Source organism: Sus scrofa, chromosome 14 (assembly GCF_000003025.6).
Source record: "Sus scrofa isolate TJ Tabasco breed Duroc chromosome 14, Sscrofa11.1, whole genome shotgun sequence".
Lineage (NCBI taxonomy): Eukaryota > Metazoa > Chordata > Mammalia > Artiodactyla > Suidae > Sus > Sus scrofa.
This window is the reverse complement of record NC_010456.5, coordinates 92360216-92382314: the sequence shown is the minus strand read 5'-3', so window position 1 is coordinate 92382314 and position 22099 is coordinate 92360216. Positions and strand designations below refer to the sequence as shown.

The window sequence follows — 22099 nt, the reverse complement described above, 5'->3', positions numbered from 1 at the left end:
CAGCTCTGCGCATGCTCAGCACTAGCCTGACGGATAATACACACGTGCTTACCGATCGTCGCGGCGCCTGCGCGGTAGCAGCCTGGAGTCGGTGCCCTTAGGACCGTCGCTGGTCGCCCCTTGACTCCCGCTGTCCGCGCGAGCCGGTTTGTGCTCAGCGTCCAGTGCACATCCTTGCAAGCGACGGCGCCATGAGTACGACTTCCAGCGTACGAGGTGAAGTGGGGCCTGGGAGTGGGTAAGGCTGGCGGCCTGCGCACCGATTGCAGATCCCTCAGCGCCTCTTTGGGCTGTTACTGCCGCTCGCTCTGCGCGCCCGCCGGTCCTGTAACCTTGAGATGCAGAAGGGCAAGCGTTCCGCTGGCCTTCGGGCTCCCCGGACCGCACGGGGAAAAGAGCAAGATCAGAGTATGATCTCCAGGCATAAGTGGCATGGGGGCCATGCAGGCATCTACCCAGTTTTAGACCGCATTTCCCCAAACTAGCTAAACCCTAAATCCTAACGATTCTTGCTCTGCTAGTTTTTCTTATCCCCTGCGACGCCTGTTTTGTCATAGGGCCTGGATAAAAGGAAAGATGAAAACAAACAAAAAACCCTCTTCTCCACTCTCAACCCTTAAATCACCGTGGAGTGAGAACGTCGATTTCCTGCAACCATCAAGCGGTGCATGCATGACTAATCACATCTTAGTTTTTTGCACACGTTTTTTTAAAGGAAGGAAACCCAATCCGGGGTCTTCAGTTTTCCCAGGTTTTTTTGTTTTGTTTTTGTTTTTGTTTTAATGCCTCTGGCATCTGGCTCTCGGTGGCAGTAGTCCAAGAGAGGATAGAAAACTGAGTTGGAGCTCACTGATCCTTCACCTTTCTCAGCCTTGCTTCCCTTGTGCTGGTACCTGGGGTTTGAAAATGTTACTTCACAGAAGGTTCGATTAAAATTAGACTTTCTAGAAGTCAGTTAATGTGGGGCTTCACTTCATAATAATTCTTGATGGTAGTATAATTGTTAATTTAATAATGTGTACCATCCAGTATACATGTGATCTTTGCCAGGTATATAACGCCACACCTCAAGGTTTGGTAACGTGTAATGATAGTTAAGTAAAGGCAAAGAGATTGCCCAGAAGTCAATTAAAAATAGCGCTCTTGATTCATTTAGTGAATATTGAGCATCTGGAGTGGGAGGTGTAAAAGATCCCTACTAACTTGCACCCTAGTTTTGTTGCAAAAGTTACCTAACAGAGTGAGGTTGGTAATCCATGACGTTTTTAAGTTCCTAATGTGGCATATAGGAGGTGATTACTTGGAAAAGTTATTTCAAAGGGTATTCATCATTAGTCTCCCTTAAGTAGAGTCATCCTTGTTGCAATTAAAGTAGAGATTGGAGTTCCTGTTGTGGCTCAGCGGCAATGAACCTGTCTAGTATCCATGAGGACGTGGATTCAATCCCTGGTCCTGCTCAGTGGATTAAGGATCTGGTGTTGCCACAAGGTGTGGTGTAGGCCAAAGTTCCAATTTGACCCCTAGCCTGGGAACTTATATCTGCCCTAGGTGCGGCCCTATTTAAAAAAAAAAGAAGAAATAAAGTAGGGATTGATTTTTGATTTTTGTTTGTTTTGTTGTTAATTTTTTTTTTCCTGAGGAAATTGTTGTGTAAAATAAGATAAATGTGACTCGAACCACTGAAGGAAGACTGTTTGCATTTGTGTGATATGGGCCAAAAGATTCCAAACTATTGGTTTTTTGGCCATGCCCTCAGTATGCAGAATTGCCAGGCCAGGGATGGAACTGGAGACACAACAGTGACCCAAGCCGCAGAAGTGACAATGCTGGTTCCTTAGCCACTAGGCCACCAGGGAACTCCCCATAAGTGTATTTTTAAAATTTGGAGTCATTTTGTGTAATTGAGCACTATATTTAGGTAGCATACTATTGAAATGTGAAGTAGGTGAACCCTAGGACTTCTTAAGACTATGTTGACTTGAAAAAATATGCACAATCTAAAAGTTGAGAGTTAAGTTTTATTTGGGACAAAATGAAAACTGTGGCCTGGGAGGCAGCATTTCAGATAGCCCTGAAAAACCATTCCAATAGAGGTAGGGCGGAATCTCTGTATATATGGGATTTTAGTGAAGGGGAGAGGTACATGCAACCAAGCACACGTTTTTACGGAAGGTTGCTCCTAGTCTCCTGAAGGTTTCTGCTAGTCATGAGGAGCAAATGTCACCATGAAGGATTTTAGTGTTTTTGTAGATATGAGGAGATGCAAGAATTGGGCTCAAAAAATCTTCTGAAAATATCTATCTGAAGACCTGTTTGGCCAGTTTTCCCAGATCACAGAGTGCCTCACTCCTGATTCTCTACCCTGAGCTCCTTTCAGGGGTGTTGAGGGTCAGCATCTGCAGTGGCTCATGATTCAGTCCTTGTAGAGGCAGTCTCCAGTGCACAACTATAAGCTAATCTTTCTTGCAAGTAAGACAAGTTTGTTGTTTTTTTGATCTAACTATAGTGGAATCCAAAGTTGACTTTCCCATTACTTTGCCATCTTCTAAGGGACAGGAAATTGCTGGGCGAACTTTAGGTACTGAACTTTGTTATCAGCCTGAACTTTAGGTACTGAACTTTGTTATGAGAAGTAATTACTTTTTATTTCACCTAAAAGCATAAAGACTGATATAAAAACTAAGGGGAAAGGCCCAAAGCTTTTGTAAATCACTTCTACCAGTGCCTTCCTCAAATATAGTGATATGGCAAGGTAGGGACAGAATATCCATTTTGTACTATTTTTTTTTTTTCTTTCAATATTTTGAAAGTGTCATTCCATTCTCTTCTGGCCTGAAGAGTTTCTGTTAGGAAATCTGCCAGTGGTATTATTATTTTTTTTTTGGCTTTTTGGCTTTTTGCTATTTCTTTGGGCCGCTCTCGCAGCATATGGAGGTTCCCAGGCTAGGGGTCGAATCGGAGCTGTAGCCGCCAGCCTACGCCAGAGCCACAGCAACGCGGGATCCGAGCCGCATCTGCAACCTACACCACTGCTCACGGCAACGCCGGATCATTAACCCACTGAGCAAGGGCAGGGACCGAACCCTCAACCTCATGGTTCCTAGTCGGATTCGTTAACCACTGCGCCACGACGGGAACTCCCATTTTGTACTATTTAGATCTCAAATTGTTCTCTCGGTTTTTAAACCCAACCTGTTAATTCCTTTAGATTGAAAATCAGCTTGGATCTTTTGATTTGGGGGAAGGTGGCCATGTCTCTTCTCAGTTAAATAAGTGAATTACAGTTACGTTTTTTTAAGTTTATACATGTGTGTGTGTGTGTGTGTGTGTGTGTGTATTATGTAATTGTTAAGAGCTTAGAATAGTATTTGGCAATGATAAGTACCGTGTAAGTACATGTTAAATAAAAAGTGAAAGGTGTGTGCACGCATCAGAATTCTTGTTTATATTCAGGAAAAAAATGAAAGGGTTAGAAATAAAATGAATGTGGATCAGGTCAGGACATGAATCCGGGAGAGGCAATTAAGGTGTGATTGGAATTGAAATCCAAAGATCCCAGTCAGTGAGATAGCTTTCAATACCTATCTGGTCGACTGGAGAACAGACTGTGGTTGCCAAGCACGGGAGGTAGAAGGGAGTAGGATGGACTGGGATTTGGGGGTTAGTACATGCAAACTATTGCATTTAGAATGGACAAGCAATGAGGTCCTACTGTATAGCACAGGGGACTATATCCAATAGCTTGTGATAGAACATGATAGAAGATAATAGAGAAAAAGAATATATATATGTGTGTGTGACTGGGTCACTTTACTGTATAGCAGAAATTGACACAACATTGTAAATCAACTATACTTTAATAAAAAAAATTAAATAAAGACAGGGGAAAAAAACCTATTTGGTTCATGATACCACACTTTTTTTTCTTTCCTAGTTGAGGTACAATTGACATACTTATACCAAACTAATTTTTTATTGGATACCAAATATAATTTTAGAAACTATAAGAAACATTAAGTGGTTTTCACTGCTACCAAAGTCCCTGGTCTCTAATGATGCCTCCTCATACCCTATAGATGACCTTAAGGAATTTACTAAACCTCTTGCTTCTTAATACCTCCAAAACTCATTGAATCTGCTCTCATCTTTAATCCCCTCCCTTCTGTTTGCAAGGTTGTTTTTGATCCATAACCTCCAGATGCCATTTTCTCCTGCTTCCTTAAGCTCTTGCCTCAGTAATGATACCTATTGCTCTTAATTCTTCAATCGTCTCACCAGTCCTAAGTCTGGTGATTTTCTTCTCTTCAGTCCTAAGTCACTCATAATTCATCCTCATCTTTAAAAAAGAAAAAAAAAAAAAAAAGTCAGTTAAACCTTAAAGGCAGTTCTTATTCCTCCTGTCCCCTCAAATTTCTTTTTTTTTTCATATTTTGCTTTACCCTCAAGTTACAAAATAGGCATTAGTCTATCTGCCTTGCACCTTATTACTCATCCGAAACTGAACACTATGATGCATGTAACCAAAACTAAATTTCGTTAAGTTCTTATTCTCCAATATATGGTCACTTTTATCGAAACAAATTCATAATTTTCCAGTCCATTTAACTTCAACATAAAAATATTGTTTGGATTCAGTAAATTTACTGAGTCATTTAAAGTAACCATTTAAGGAATTTCCTGGTGGATCAGTGGGTTAAGGATCCACCACTGTCACTGCTGTGGCTTGGGTTGACTGCTGTGGCATGGGTCCCATCCCTGGCCTGGGAACTCCTGCATACCACAGGCATGGCCTGGAAAAATAAAGTAACCATTCAAGGGGTTTGTTTTATTATCTGAGAAGAAATTGCCATTCATACTGCAGATAAAGGAGTTAGCTCCTATAGGTTATAAATAGTAAATAATAAGAGTTTTGGGGGCTGTACTTGAAACAGGATTGGCAGTGAGTGAGTTGATACTTGGAGCTGGGTGAGGGTAAACAGGAGTTCATTACAGTATTTCCTGTGTGTGTCTGAAGTGTTCATAATAAAGTTTTATATTTAATCTCAGGAAGTATTTAAATCCCACACTTTGATATAATAGGTTAAGGTGAGGCCAGAGAGAAGTCATTTGGTGTAAGAGTAATGGGATAGTAGGATGGATTGATGGAGTTGCAAATTCAAATTAGTTATCTATTATTTCTTTTTACTTAACTAACATTGAACACAGCCTGAACAGCAGACCTTAAGAGAAAAGCATTACACCAGGCATAGCTACCAATCCGAGGGAGACAGAAGAGAAGCAACTCCCCTCCCCCTCTCTTCAGGTGAAAGGAGCATTCTGATTCTATGGCAGTTGACATTGGGCAGGAGAGGACAGTTTGGGGCAGAAAAGGGGCTAAAGGAAAAGAAGCAGCATGAGCTTTCTGTCCTGGGTTAAAGCAAAATGTTTCCCACAGTGAGGAAAAGCCAAGAAGTGAGTTACAAACATGGGTTTGGGATTTGGAAACAAGTTGAATGTTGTGTCTAACTCTGAATAATTCTGAGAGAGAAAAACCAAAGTTTATATAATTGTAGGCCGGGGGAGAGTAAGAAAGGGAGAGATCATTTAGAAATGTATTTTTTGTATTTTCTTTCTTTATATGGGCTTATTCATAGTATTTATATAGATAGAAAGCATTGTTAAGCAAGGTTGAGTGGGGTAAGGTTTGATCTAACTAGGAGTACTGTACCTTGAGAGATGGTTACAGAAACGGGAAGTAAGGATAAACTGAAAGAGGCAGAAATAATGCTCAGGATTTTTCTGGACCCCAGTTTTGAAAGAATATCTGAAAGGTGCCAACTGAAATGTCTTTAGAAATTGGGTCTTGATAAAGTCCCTGTTCAACCTGAGATGGTATCTGTTCTTAATAGGCATATACACTATCAAGAACTGAATGTTAATTGGGTTTTATTGTTTTTATTCATTTACTGTCTTGGGTTTTCAATTCTTTGTTCTAATTTTTGACTTTTGAATCCATCATCATTCTTGTCTGTCTCCATATTGTTTCCTTTTCTTTCTTTTCCCTAGAGTTGCCAGTTGGTATCCATAGCTTTTTGCCAGAAAAGACTGATTCAGGCTGCAGTAATGAAATGATAAAACAGCAGCATTTTTTCTTATTTTGGGAACTTTTACATTTGTCTCTAATGAGGTTAGAGAATTAGAATTTGGGAAGCGGGGAGGGATAAGACCTTATCTGACTCTGTAATTCTAAAAGACTCATTAGAGCAAATATAAAGCCATTTTCCTAGCACACATAATGGTGTTGTGACATTTATAAGTGACCCTTCTTAGGGTGTAGGATCACAGAGTGCATATTTCGATTCCCCACAGAGCAGCTACTCTTGGGTACTAGCTAGAGTCACACACCCTCAGCCCGATGTCAATTATTCTGTCATTTCTTCCACCATCAAAAAAATCCAGAGGAGGTAAAGGTTTAAAGAAAAAAGTTACCCTATGGATTCAGTTGGTAATATGAGAAATGAAAAGAATGTTTTAATGATTGAGAAAGTTTTTGGTCATGAGTTTCAGGTAGAAATTCCTAGAGGATTCTCTTTACATCATGAGACAAATTAATCCTGCCTTTATGTAATATATAGGCATCATTAAAAACAAATCTGTTAGAGATTACTTCAGACTTCACCTTGAGAGTAAGGTTTAGGAGTTCCCGTCATGGCTCAGTGGTAACAAACCCCACTAGTATATGTGAGGACGCGGGTTCAAACCAACTCAGTGGGTTAAGGATCCGGCATTGCTGTGAGCTGTGGTGTAGGTCGCAGACCCAGCTCGGATCTGGTGTGGCTGTGGCATAGGCGGGCAGCTGCAGCTCTGATTTGACCCATAGCCTGGGAACTTCCATATGTCATGAGTGCAGCCCTAAAAAGACAAAAGAAAAAAAAAAGTTTAACTAAGAAAACAGTATTTAGGGAGTTGTGTTACTCCAGTCTTTTGGGATATTCCCCTTTAAATTTTGCTAAAGAAAATATAACATTCGGCAGACATAATGGAACATATACTATGCAAGCAGCATTTAAGCCCATTTTGTGATAGATACATTAGCTATTCAGAGTGGCTTTCCATTAGCTAAAAAATGGGTTGCTATAACTCCTGACATTTTCTCAAGGGAGTTCCATGGTTTAAAAAAAAAAAGCATCAGAAAAGATTATAAATCAAACTAGACATTGAAGAAAAGCAAACTCCCTGCTTGGAGTTGTCACAGAAATGATATCATGAGGCTGCACTAAAATTCAAAGCAAATCTATACAAGGTGTGTAGTTTAAAATATCTTTCATTGAGGACAAATGTTTGAAGCTGTCAAAGGACTGATTAACTTTTCTCAGTCATGCAGCACCTAGGAAGAATATAACATTAATGTTTATTTTAGGAGATTATAGCAGGGAGGAATAGGAATGTTGCATGGGCAGGAGAATAAAATTTTTTTGTAGAGAAAAATGCTGTGGTTGAAAATAGAATCCAAGGAACATGCTAATTAGAAACACTTGATAAAAACTAAATTACTAATTAAGCTGGAAGAGAAGACCAAGATAAAAGGAACGAAATGTGAGAGAGGTTGCTCCTCTCCAGAGAATGAGCTCCAATTTTATGTAAAGTAGTATTAGGTTCAGTGATTAATCACATTAGTACAATAAGAAATTTGATTCAGTAGTACCAGTAAGCCATACAGTAATATTCATTATGTGTTTTTATTTGGCCTTGGAATGTGTTTTTTGTACTTATCTCTCTAGGGCTTTATTTGATAGTCTGGGAACTTATTTCAAACACTGAAGATCTGACTCAGGAAGTGCTGGGACACAGTCCAGTGTGTTTATCCTGACCCCTGTTCAACTTCTTGCTGCAGTCCACTCGAGGCTGGGAATAGACAACTCTCTTCTGAGGCTGAGGCCAAGGCCAACCAGACTATGCAACATTCTCTTCTCTCCAGAATTCTCTGGAACTGGGGTAGTTGTTAAGTGCTTGAATTTCTTTTTTTCTTTTTTTTTTTTTTCCTACTGTACAGCATGGTGACCCAGTTACACATACATGTATACATTTTTTTGTCCCATTATCATGCTCCATCATAAGTGACTAGATGTAGTTCCCAGTAAGTGCTTGAATTTCTAAGGGATCCTTGAAAAGCTGTGTGAAAAGAATAAATAAATGGCCCATTAGTCAAGCAAATAATTGAGCAGAAAGATATCATTAAATTTAAAATGAAATTTATAGGGAATTCAAATCATCCACCAGTGGATAATGGAAATTTAGAATTTATTAAATGAGAATCTAACTGATTTTCTTAAGTATGTTTTCTATGAAGTTAGCCGATTTTTATTTTAATGAGACACTTTGAAATTTAAAACAAACCAAAAAAAAGAAAAAAGAAAAAAAAGAAACCTTTTGAATGACTTGGAGCCCAGAATCCTGCTGGATATAGTCCTTTGAATGTTTACTATTAAGCGTTGGTTTTGTTTTATTCGTTCTTGCTTTTCTTTGGATACCAGTTCTGTTTGTGGTTATGCATTTTTAAGTGACTAAAGGACGTGTTATTTAAACAAGCTATGATGAGTTGTTTTGTTAACATAATCACCTCCTGATTTTATACAGGAGGTTCTTACTTGTAATCTGAATATTTTTTATGACTATTTGTAATCTGAATTGGGGAAGGCACACGTGTGTCTTATGGCAGTTCCCAGGCCAGGGATCCAGGGATTGAATCCAAGCCACAGCCGTGACCTATGCTACAGCTGTAGCAATGCCCAATCCTTAACCCACTGTTTTGGTCTGGGGATCAAACCCACGCTGCCACAGAGACAACTCCAGATCTTTAACCTGCTGCACCACAGCAGAAACTCCTGTAATCTGAATTTTTTTTAGTGTATCACAGTTTTTTTTTGTTTGTTTTTTGGGGTTTTTTTTAGGGCCGCTCTCACAGCATATGGAGGTTCCCGGGCTAGGGGTCAAATTGGAGCTACAGCTGCCAGCCTACGCCAGAGCCACAGCAATGCCAGATCCGAGAGGCGTCTGCAACCTATACCACAGCTCATGGCAACGCCAGATCCTTAACCCACTGAGCAAGGCCAGGGATCGAACCCACAACCTTACAGTTCCTAGTCAGTTTCATTTCTGCTGCGCCACAACAGGAACTCCCTGATCATTTTGTTAACATTAAAAACCTTTGATTACTGGGGTGCCTAGTACTCAACAACTGGATTTCCTGAATGTTCATGTTGTATTATTAGTGTATATCTTGGTTTTGATAATTATTCCTGTTTTCCTTCCCTGCTCTAGTTGAGTGGATCGCAGCGGTTACCATTGCTGCTGGGACAGCTGCAATTGGTTATCTAGCTTACAAAAGATTTTATGTTAAAGATCATCGCAACAAATCTATGGTAAACCCTCACATCCAGAAAGACAACCCCAAGGTAGTACATGCTTTTGACATGGAGGATCTGGGAGATAAAGCTGTGTACTGCCGCTGTTGGAGGTCCAAAAAGGTAAGAGAAACAAGTTCTTTCCATCAAGCCCGTCTCTAATGTAACATTTCTTTTAAACTATCCTGCCAAACTGAAATCATCAGACATTGTTAAGATAGCCCTTTTTCTTTTCTTTTTTTAATGGATTCTGTTTTTCTCTCTTTTCCATGTTCTTTTAAGGAATATATTTACTAAAATGTGTAATGACCAGGCAGTAAAATTACATTGTACCCTCACTGAGTTCAGGTCAATATAACCATATTCTTGGCCAAAGAAAAGAGAAAAATCAGTTTATTTACTCTTAGAATTTCCTCCTTAAGTGGGTCTTAGCCTCCCCTATGCCAGATTTGTTTCCACTGTGCCACGATGGGAACTCTGGTTTCATTCTCTTGTTGCTCACCAAAATATAAAAGAGTGATAGCTTTAAAAATTAGGGAATGTCTAAGAGTTCTAATAGGTCAGTGATCTTAAGTAGTTCATTTAGCATCTATTATATATACATGCAGCAGAATAGTTATATAGTAAAACAGCAGGCATAGTAGGTGCAGTACTAGTGCTTTTTATAAAACGAACTTGTTACACTGTGGGTAGAATTCTCTGGGAAGGCATAGTGATATACATGGGAGTTAAATTGCCCCTGAAAAGACTGGTGGTATTAGAATGCTCTGTCTACCAAGTATTGGGGAACTCTTTCTCAGAATCTATGGGAAAGGACTCATATGCACAAAGATGGGATCCGTGAAGAAACTAGTCTGGTCCTTGCACCTCCCTCCCCTCAGGAATAAGTCCAAATTGAGGAGAGTCTTGAGTACCTGTATGAGGAGTTTGTGCCTCCCAGCATGGGGTAGGGGATGGGAAGGTCCTTGTTAGGGATTTCAGAGATAAAGCTGTACTTAGACTAGAGTGCTGGCTGTGAGAATGGAGAAGAAATGAACAGATACATGAAACATTTTGAGGGAAGGATCAGCCAAATGAAGTGACTGATTTATGTGGAAGATTGGAGGAGGAAAACTAAAGCTCATTGAGGTATCTGAGAATTTGGGATTCTAAGCAGAAAGAAGGGATTCAGGGTGAAAAGCCGATTTTTCCAGAACAGCCACGAGGAGTTCAGTTTCAAAGAGTGACCTTGAGGTGACATTTGAATATTTCCATTTCATTGTAAGGCAGGCAGTCTGAAATGTGGGACTAAAGTTGAGACATCAGGGTTAGAGATAGCCATCAGCAAAACTGATGAGTCAAGTGTAGGAATGCAGCAGATCCTTGGTCAGATAAAAATCAAGGGCCAAGTATGATATCTCGGAGAATTTTCTGCATTTTGTAAAGAGGAAAAAGAGCCAAAAAAGGAGATGAAATGGGCCCCAGAGTTAGAATAAAACTAAGAATATCATGGCTTGACAGTGGGAAAGGAAAAGTTTCAAAGAAGGTTTGGTTGCAGAATTGTGCAAGAGACTATGAGGTGAATAGACTATTATAGTAAGACTGTTGGATTAAACAATTAAGCAATTGACCTTTTGGTGTCATTGCAACAGAATAATTAAAATAAAAGCTGTGTCCAAATAGCTTACAGTGTGAATTACTACTAAAGCAATGTTAAAACTGAATATATGTCAGATTTTCTGTAAATGTGACAGTGAATGGAAAGCAAGAAATACCATGGCTGCTTGAGTGAATTCTGCAGCCTAGCTTTGAGGCCAAGTAGAAGGTGTTTGCTTTGGTTGGGCGTTCCCAGAGGGCCAAGGGTCAGTAAGGCAAATGTGCTCTGAGATCTCAAGTATTTCCGGAACAATCACAAATGGACACTAGCTTGTGGTGTAAATGTTTGCTAGACTTTATAAGTGAACAGAACATTCCAGGGTTATTCTTTCTTCATACAGTTTAGAGCTTCCATATGGTTAAGCTGGAGATGACTGTTTCTCAAAGGTAGGCTTCAAGGAAAGGAAGGCCAGACCAGTCGTATCATTTTCAATTTTCTCAATGTCTTCTTTCTTTTTAAGCTTATCTTTTATGTCATTATTCATCCTCTTTGCATCTATGATTTGTCAGTTCTGAATTTTCACTGAATCTTGGGCACTTTTTATTCCCATGTGAAGTGATTCAGCATTCACTTTGAATCTTATTCAAGAGAGTGAATGTTCTTATTCTCCAGACATGTTTGGAAAATCCCCACATTCCTGAGGTTCCTAAGGTTGTCACACAGATGGCCAGTCACACACTTACATGCCTGTGCACAGAATGCTTGTAACTCCTATTTTAAAATAAGTTATTGTGATATAAACATTCAGTTTTAATTCATTCTTTTTTCATTGAGGTATACTTGATTTACACTTGTGTTAGTGTCAGGTATGCAGCATAGTGATTCCATTTTGGGGTTGGAGAGGTTTGCAGATTAATGTATAGTCACTAGTAACCTGTTGTGTATTTCTTAAGATTAGAGCAGTTTTCTCAGACCTAGTGAATCACTCTTAGTCATATGCAGAAGCTATATGTTTTTAACACACTTCATTCTTCCTATTCCCCTTCACCCCCATTGGTATGCCCTCTGCTGTTTGAGAAACTGTCCTGTTTCATAGTATTTCACAAAAGGGTTGTTTATAAGTGAAATGAAAAGGAAAGGAGCCAACAGAAAGGAAATGATTAAAGCAACTACAGGAAAGATAGTATTTGAGACAGCAATGTGTTGACAGAGGGTGGAAGGAAATGAGAGTACAAGCACAGATTTGAGACTCAGCCTTAAAAAGGAAGAGATAGTCTTACTTTCAAAACAAGGTTCAGGAACATTGATGTCAGGGGAAGAGTATTATGCAAGAGTCTTACTAGGTTCCCACTCCCCACTCACCTCAGGTAGGTCATAGGTTACATCATTTGCTGAGTTGTGTGGGAGAGGCAAGATGGGGGTGGGGAATTAAGAGGTACAGATCACTATGTACAAAATAAATAAGCTACACGGATATATTGTACAACACAGGGAATATAACCAATGTTTTATAACTGTAAATGGAATATAACCTTTCAAAATTGCGAATCACTATGTTGTACACCTGAAACTTACATAATATTGTTGTACTTTAGCTATACCTCAGTAAAAAGATAAAATTGAAATTTAAAAAAAGGGGGGGGAAAGATGAGCGAGTTGATCAGGAGATCAACTGAAATTGAAGTCAAATGTAACTGTGTAGACTCATTTTCTTTCCTTTCCAACTCAGGGTTTGAGTTGGGTATTTTTGTTAGTAGTAGGTTTGTTTTTGTTTTAGGGTGTATCTGTATGTGAGTTAAAGAAAGTCTTCCTCTTATTAATGGCTTGAAGGTGGATTGCACTGACTCCATTTCTTTATAAAAACAGTATTCTGAACGTTGTTTACGTTGCCTGTCCAATCCACATAAAAACAGTCTTGTAAGATCTTAGTTTTTCTTACATATTTTCCTATTGTATCTACTACTTTATTAAAATAAGTCCATAAGAATGGTATAAAATGTCATATTCTGTCACGTAGTCTCAAAGATCTCGTTCCTTGTTTTTATCTTGACCAAAGATAGCTTATTTCTCAGCAATTTATAGTAACGAGCCAAAAGGCCCCGGGCAACTTCCTTAGAAAATATAATCCAAAACTAATTAGAGTTTGGAGAAGGAAGATTTAAAAAAAATTTTTTTATAATTTTTGCAGGTAGAGGACATAAGTCAAGGAGAAATATTTATTTATTTCCATCTCTCTTTTTTTTTTTTTTTTTTCCTGCACCTGCAGAATATGGAAGTTCCCAGACTAGGGGTCTCCACCACAGCTACAGCAACAGAGGATCTGAGCCATGTCTTCAACCTACCACCCCATAGGTCACAGCAATGCCGGATCCTTAACCCACCCAGTGAGACCAGGGGTTGAACCAGGATCCTTATGGATACTAGTCAGGTTCTTAAGCTGCTGAGCCACAATGGGAACTCATGTTTATTTCCATCTTGAATTACCCTAAAAACAAAAGCATCATAACTTGAAGTGTGGGACCACTTAAAATCTTGTATTCTTTATGAAGACCCTGGTAACTTGCTGGCTTTCCAAGTGAAGAGCAAGAATCTCTAGTGTGGTTTTTTGGTTTCCTAGGGGGGTTTTGGGGTCGGTTTTTTTGTTTTTGTTTTTTGTCCTAAACATTTATTCTAGCTTCTTCTCTATGCCCTCTCTTCCCTAATTTTAAAGATATTTAGGATTTGTAGTTTTCTAATTGTGCTAACAAATATGGTAGGATATTTTCTAGGCATACAGGAAATTCATCCAGTTTAATTCACAAACTTTGCTACATGACTTGTTAATACACAAACATTGATATTTTAAGACAAATGTTAGAATCATCTATGAGCTAAACTTTTTATCTCATCAATTTTCTGATCTTTTTTTTTAAGTATTGGTATTACATGAACTGAATTAAATGTACCTGTTGTGTTTTTTGTAATGTCAGCTCTTTGCTTGACATTTTTAACACATTTCAAAATTTTAAATGAAAAGGACTTAATAAAATACACGTTTTCATTACACTATTAAATACAAAAACTTCTGTACTTCCTAGATTATGTTTGAAAGTACACATCTACTATGTGTTTTCTTTCTCTTGCATAGAAAGGTATAAAATGAAATGATACTTTCTGAAAAAAAGAAGTTATGTAATTTACCATTTGAGTTTTAATGCCAAGTAATTATCATTCTTTCATTTATATTACATTGAGACTCATAAATTTTAATAAATATATTCCATTAACAGATACAGTGTATTCTTAAAAAACTGCTAGTCCTATCTTGAAATAACTCATTTTAGCTCTTGGTTGGAAAAGAGAAGGTTTTGTCTTCATTAACTTAAAATGTGAAATTACTAATAAATGAACATGAAAATGCCTGATCTTCACATGACGTTTGGGAGATGTTTGTGACTTAAGTCAATAATTCCTAGGGTTAAGTGATATAGAAAGTACTATTTAAAAAATATTTCTGCCTCTGAAAAAAATGGTTTTGAATACGAAGTTTACATTTTAAAGGCATTCAAAGATTTATATACTTTCAAGAAGCATGAAAGTTTTAACACATAGCAAGGATCTACTTACTATTTTGGCGGGGGCGGTGGGGCAGGACACCCATGGCATATGGAAGTTCCTGGGCCAGGGATCAAATCCAAGACGCAACTGCAACCTTTACCACAGCTGTGGCAACTCCAAATCCTTAATCCACTTCACCTGGCCAGGGATCAAACTCATACAGTCACATAAACAACACCAGATCCTTACCAGCTGTGGAAACACCCTCATTATTTTTTAAAGAAATATTTATTTTTGGAGTTCCCATCTTGGCACAGCGGAAGCAAATCTGACTAGGAACCATGAGGTTGCAGGTTTAATCTCTGGCCTTGCTCAGTGGGTTAAGGATCCGGTGTTGCTGTGAGCTGTGGTGTAGGTCGCTGACATGGCTTGGATCTGCCTTTGCTGTGGCTCTGGGGTAGGCCGGCAACTGTAGCTCCAATTTGACCCCTAGCCTGGGAACCTCCTTATGCCACGAGTGCAGCCCTAAAAAGACAAAAAGACAGAAATATTTATTTTTTATTCGTTTACTTTTAAGACTATGATGAAACATGAATTTCAATTTTTAGGCAAAACCAGATCATTATAAAAATTATATTCCCAATTTCAGAGTTCTTACTGTGGTGCAGTGGGTTAAGATTCCAACTGCAGTGGCTAGGGTCACTGTGGAGGCAAGGTTTGATTCCCTATCCTGGGAAGTAGGCAAGAGGATCTGGCATTGCCACAGCTGCAGCTCGGATTCAGTCCCTGGCCTAGGGAACTTCCATATGCCAGGGTGCAGCCATTTTAAAAAACGTTATATTCTCATTTCAGATGTATGACTTTCTTAATCACGTTTATGTATTTCTCTACAAACTCCTCTCCTGCTCTTTTTTCTATTTATGAAAGAAAATAATTTAAGAAAATATATTAGTTTTCTGGATTTCCCATCATGGCACAGTGGTTAACGAATCCGACTAGGAACCATGATGTTGCGGGTTCGATCCCTGGCCTTGCTCAGTGAGTTAAGGATGCGGCGTTGCCGTGAGCTGTGGTGTAGGTTGCAGATGCGGCTCGGATCCTGTGTTGCTGTGGCTCTGGTGTAGGCTGGTGGCTGTGGCTCTGATTAGACCCCTAGCCTGGGAACCTCCATATGCCGGGGGAAGCAGCCCTAGAAAAGGCAAAAAGAAAATATTTTAGCTTTCTGGTATTTTCAAAATAAGATTAAAAAAGAAAAGTTAAACATGCTCTTTTAGTAAGTTATTTGACTTTTTACATTATGAATATTTTATTTTTCAAAAATGTTTTATAGCCTATGTGCATAAAACCATATAGTGATGTGTTTTGTGTATGCTATTAAAAACAGATTTTTAAAATGTAAACTTGTATTATCACTGTAAAATCAGCTGTGTTTACTAAACACATGCCACTTTGAAATGCTATTCTTTGCTGTAGAATACCTTTAGTTTGATTTTTTTTTTATGGCCTGTTTCCCCCTCAATGCCAAGTAAACACTGAAAGCTTGGGTTCATGTTTTTGCTAAAAGGACCTGTTTCTAATACGAATATACTGTACCACAGCTTATTGACAGTTATGTAAATTTTATATGCATCACATTTATATTGCTACCCCAAGATAGAATTTATACCAGGAAATATATGATGATACCTTGAGTTTTTCTGTAGTTTTTAACTAATTTACTCAGAATTATATGCAGATAGTAAAATTAAAATTGAATTTCAACATCAACCAAATATTATTTTAATCTTAGTATAGAGACTTCTAATATCAAAGTTTAAGATTATATACCATCATTGTCTAGTTTCAGATGTTGAAATTTATACTTCCTTAATGGAGTAATGAAGCGATTTTATGCCTCCAGCCAGATTCCTGTTACTTTACTCTTGTAAACAGATTCCTTCAGTGCAACAGTATATCTTATACTGTTTTAAACAGTGAAACTAGATTCTAAAGTGTAGGTACATTCCCGACACCAAAAATAAAACAAAGATGCTAACCATCATCATTTGACATGAAATAAAAATAAAAGGTATAATATATAAATAAAAGGTACGATATAAGGAAAGAAGGTAATTTACTGATAATTGCAAAATCCCAAGGAGATACCTAAAACATCTTTGAGTTCTTATTTTTATCATTTAATGGTAGGAAGGTGGCATTCTCTTGTGCAGCAGTTTAAGGATTGGGCGTTGCCGCTTCTGTTACTTGGGTTTGGCCCCTGGCCCAGGAACTTCCACATGCAGGGTGAGGCTAAAAAAAAAATAAAATAAAATACAGTAGGAAGGATCTAACTGCAAAATTCAGTGATATATATATGTATGTATATATTTCAAGAGTAGTTATGTATGAAAATATGTACCTAATTATAGTAAGCATAAAACATAAGGCAGAAATATCTTACCAGGAGTTCCCATTGTGGCTCAGCAGAAACAAATCCAGCTAATAACCATGACGTTTCAGATTCGATCCCAGGCCTCACTAAGTGGGTGAAGGATCCAGCATTGCCGTGAGCTGTGGTATAGGTAGCACACGTGGCCCGGATCTAGTGTTGCTGGGGCTGTGGTGTAGGCTGGCAGCTGTAGCTCCAATTCGACCCCTGGCCTGGGAACCTCCATGTGCCACAAGTGCGGCCCTAAAAAGCAAAAAAAAGGAAGGAAATATCTTACCAGAAAATACATGAGACCTGAATGTGAAAAACACAAAAGAGAAAATTAGACTTGGCCAAAAAAATTCTCTAGTTTATCTGGAAGGATAAATAGGTAAAGTTTAATAAAGTTAGGTAAAGAATAAATAGGGGAGGTTTAACAAAGAAGACCAATGTAAAGTTAAACTAGCCCTGCCAAATATTGAAGCATATTTTAAACTCAGTCATCATCCCAGTGTAGTAGGCTGATGAATACAACCATATAGAAGCTGTAAATGGGCATTTTTACATGTAGAATTTATTTTGATAAAATTATGAAAAAAGGTATAACAATTTGGGAGGCAACTGCCTGTAATAGTAGTGAAGTAACCGGATCTTAGAACATAATTTTACAAATTGTGCTCTTGTAGAACACCATGTAATGGATATCAAAGTAACTGTCCATAATCCAGTCAGCTTGGGAAGTTTGGAGTTAAAAATACTGTTTTTTTACAGCAGAACCTCTTTAAAAATAATGTATGTTGTGAATCAAGAGAGCTGCATGTGTTTTTTTAAACACTGAATGAAACCAAATCAGAATATTTTGCAGGACTTTTTAATTCACAGAGCACACTCTGGGAAACACCGTGTTAAAAGTTTAGTTTTGTCCCACTGGACATGAAAATGTCTGTTTCATCTAAAATGTGAAATCTTGAAAAGGAATATAAATGTATCACGTCTAGGAGAAGGAGGTCTTCATGAAGGATGTTAAAAAGGGAAATACTGGCATGTGTGTATGAAAGTAGAGAAATTAAGGATATGAACCAATAAGCAAAATAAAAAAGTGTTTTGGGGGGGAGGGGGGATTGCTGCAAAGATGATCAGCAAAAGGATAATTAACAGATTGATTTTAAGTGAATGAACTTAGGCTCTCACCAGTAAATAGGCCATGGACATAGTTCACTAGAATGGAAATGTAACTAGTACATAAACAAGGAAAAGATTTTTCACATCTATAATCAAGTATCACAGAGGGAAATGCAATTAATGATCTGTGTGTTATCCACAAGTCAGTTTCTTCCTCCTCATTCTATACCTATGCCATTTCAGAAAACCTATAGAAAGTAGTTAAGAAAAATCTTTTTTATTGAGTTATTTATGTGAATTACCCTATATCACCCCTGCTCTGCCAAATGTAACACTGATTTTGCAACTAGACATTTCACACTTTTTTTCTTCCTAGTTCCCACTCTGTGATGGATCGCACATAAAACACAATGAAGAAACTGGCGACAACGTGGGACCTCTGATCATTAAGAAAAAAGACACTTAAATGGACACTTTGGATGCTGCAAACCAACTTGTCCTGATGTTTCCTGATTGTTTACTTAGAATGATTCACTTCCCCTGGGTTCTAGATGTGGTACATTGCAAACTGCAGCTTTCATATTCAAGGCATTTGCCTTACTTGTTGAACCATCGTGGTGCACATTTTGTTTAAACAAAAAAAAGGAAAAAGTAAAAACCAATCTCATGGCCTTTGGGTTATTTTGGTCTTATAAGGATCCGTTTCTTTACATTCAAAAATAATAGCATTAGAATATAGTTGTATGGTGAAGTTAACATATTAAATTTTTCTCAAAATCATGTGCAGATTGTACTTATAAGTTTCAAAGAAAAATTATCACCATTTAATATTATTTGGCTAATCTAGAAAGTAAATTGGATGTTACTAAACTACATTAATCTCATAACAATCTAGGAAAATCCATTACGACCTTGGCTTGCTTCTTCATAGTGATAATGACACTGAGAAAATACAGCTTTTGTGTTTTCAATCAAAATGAACTTTGAATGTTAATTCTGCTTAATTATAAGTGGGCCAGGTCAATAATAAAGGGACAGTAGCTTCTTTGTATTCATCTTCGTGGATATCTAATTGATCCATTAAAAAAAAAGGAGTGGAAATTTAGACCAAAGCAATATTAAAGCCCTCATGAAGGATGTCTTAAAATGTAATATTTCAGAGTTCCAAGGAGTAGCAAGCACTTGAACCAGGGACACTAAAGGAACTGGAGCATATTCAAGTCTCTGGAACCCAAAACCACACATCCATGACAGAAATAGTAGTCATGAGGCTAGATCAAAGGCATGGGAATATTTTTATTTCCTCATTCTTGATAATCAGACACAAAAAGAAGAAAAGTGTTTGTCTTTATAGTGTTCAAAGATTCAGACTAGAAACATTGCATTTCATTGCTGACTCAGAAAAAAAGGATATGAAAATTGAAAATAATTAGAAGCAATAAAGAGTTAAGACGGGGTAGTTAATATATTTTTTAAGAGAAATTAGTTTTTTTTTTTTTTGGTTTTATGGGTTAGAAGGGAAATGAGTACCTTTGTGGCTCAGCATGTTAAGAACCTACCATTGTTGCTGAGGATTAGGGTTCGATCCCTGGTCTTGCTCAATGGATTAAGGATCCTGCATTGCTGCAAGCTGTGGCATGGGTCACAGATGCGACTTGGATCAGGTGTTGCTGTGGCTATGACATAGGCCAGCAGCTGCAGCTCCATCTCCTAGCCTAGGAACTTCCATATGCTGCAGGTGCAGCTGTAAAAGCTGAAAGAAAAAGCAAAAATGACAAAATACCTATGTAGTATAGACAAACATAGTTGAAATTGACAAAAGTGACGGGTTAACATCTTTATCCTCTTTTTGCAGACACCCAAATTATCAATAATAGTCATTTACAAGTTTCTACTTGGTAGAATACAGAATTACCTTAAAAGTCAAAGGAATCAGTGAAATCAGGCATCAGTGTTCCTATATAAAGTATGATCACTGATACTCTGTAAATGTATGGCTTTGTTTATTGTGGTAAAGTTGGCCCCAAAATCGTGTGTACTGGCTTTTAAGCTGTCCATGTGATGATCTATTTGAACTTGTCTTTAAGACATGTCTTCAGCACAAAGTCTAAAATACTACAAATTCTGATTCTACCTTTAAGATTCTTAGCGTGAATTTTTTGCATGCCTTTTCCCCCTTTTTGAAATGACCATGATTGAGTCAGCAATAGAGAGGATCGTGCTTTTAAAACTTAATTGTTTGGGGATGGAAATTTCTAAAATTAGATCATGACGATGATTGTACAACTGTAAATATAATAAAATTCATTGAATTTTAAAAAAAGAAAAATACATCATTGAACTCCCAAAGGACGTTCATTGAAGGACATCCTTTGAACAGAGTAAGCTGTCTTATTTTGAATTTGAAAGTATTAGGAGTCATGCATTTTTATAGCTAGTAAGGGGGGGGGAATCTAGTAGCAATTCTCACAACTGTTTTTCAGTGGTTTAGGTGGATATGTTTAGGATGGAAGTAGAAATGATCACCTTATTATGAAATGCAGATCTGCTGTAGCATTTTGAAAATCCAAAATAATTAGATAAATGTAGTTTCAGGGTCATATTAAAATTCTTTCTTTTAGGGTCTTTTATTTTTTTGACCCATGTGTGGATTTCGGAGAAAAATTTTACATTCCCAGGGAAAACTAGAACTCTTCCTCACCCAGGTCCAACTTTTGCTACATTTCTTTGTTCAGAAGGTAGTGCTTTAAGTTGTCTTCATACAAGCAAGCCAACCAAAATTTTCCTTTTGGGATCTTCTCTACTCAGTAGAGTTTAGTTTGTCTTACTTTCTTTGTCATGGAATAAACATCTAAATGCATTTAGAGTTACAGTGATGTTTTTACACAGAAATCATTATGAACAATTACAGTTCTCACTTAAACACCCTAAATCTTCTAATTGCTTTGCTCATTTGATTAAGAGATCAGGCAAGTGGGACTCCCCCACACCATCCATCTTTTCTTCTTTGTATCATTTATGTTTCAGTGATTTCTGCAGTCAGATTTTGTGCCAGGTTGAGAAGTTTCTAATGTTTTGAAGAAATTGTAATTGAGAGTGACATTCACCTCTTCTTGCAGACATTTATTAAGCATTTATTATAGACCATGTAATTGAGAGCGAAACATTTTGGAGAATTAAAACTCATAATTTGGATTACATCATTTATGACATAGTTATAATAATTAAGGTAATTTATGATTTAGGGTTATTTTCCTAGACAAATTATAACAGGTGCAGTCATGTACATCAAGCCTTTCTACATAGTAGGTGGGCTTATTTGATTTTACATTAGTTACGAAGGATTTTAAGACAAACATTGACTAAGCTTCCTAATTAGCAACATGTTTAATGCTTAGGTATCTGTAAGGGTGTTTTACAGTTGCAAGAAGCTGTGCTTTCCTTCCCTGATTGAAACACTAATTTCAGGCAATGCCACTCACCTCTTAGCCCTTTAATTGAAATGATTTGGCAAAATGGCTTTTTAGGCATTCATTCTCAAATTCTAGGCCAAGACTACAATTTCACCATCCATAATAAAGGGGGGGGGGAGACTAATAGAAGGTTATCAACTTGAATTTAATTTTTACTGTATGGTTATCCCAAATTTTGTGGTGTCGAAATATGCTTTTATGAAATGTTGATAGTAGTATTAGTTGCTTTAAATATTCTCACTTGGCAAAATAAAAAGTTGGCAGCCCTATATTGGACCCCACTTTTTTTTTAACTGCTCCATGAGATCTAAAAATCTGAGAATCACTAAGCCAAGGTTTTTATCTAAAGTTCTGGGACTTACAAATTATTTTATAAAGATATTAAAACAATACAGTTTTATTGATTTTAATATTTGGTTTGTATACTTGAAATTTTTCATAAGTAACTTTTTTTTTTTTTTTTTGGTCTTTTTTGCCATTTCTTGGGCTGCTCCCTCGACATATGGAGGTTCCCAGGCTAGGGGTCAAATCTGAGCTTCAACTGCCAGCCTGTGCTACAGCCACAGCAGTGCCAGATCCAAGCTGCGTCTGTGACCTATAC

The 22099-nt window shown here is 37.7% G+C and overlaps 1 protein-coding gene across 1 annotated transcript; it reads left to right on the top strand.

The window, feature by feature from the left end:
• CISD1 (CDGSH iron sulfur domain 1) lies at window positions 13–21767 on the top strand. The gene is made up of 3 exons (XM_021073223.1): window positions 13–216; window positions 9301–9506; window positions 18402–21767. The coding sequence occupies exons 1-3, from the start codon at window positions 192–194 to the stop codon at window positions 18489–18491; spliced, it is 321 nt and encodes a 106-aa protein (XP_020928882.1). The 5' UTR covers window positions 13–191; the 3' UTR covers window positions 18492–21767.

What these genes read in the sequence shown, in the direction of transcription:
- CISD1 (XM_021073223.1), top strand. Translation starts at nt 192, where the DNA reads ATGAGTACGACTTCCAGCGTACGAG. An exon ending in TACGACTTCCAGCGTACGAG is followed by an intron (nt 217 to 9,300) that starts GTGAAGTGGGGC and finishes TCCCTGCTCTAG; the next exon opens with TTGAGTGGATCGCAGCGGTT. An exon ending in GCTGTTGGAGGTCCAAAAAG is followed by an intron (nt 9,507 to 18,401) that starts GTAAGAGAAACA and finishes TTTTCTTCCTAG; the next exon opens with TTCCCACTCTGTGATGGATC.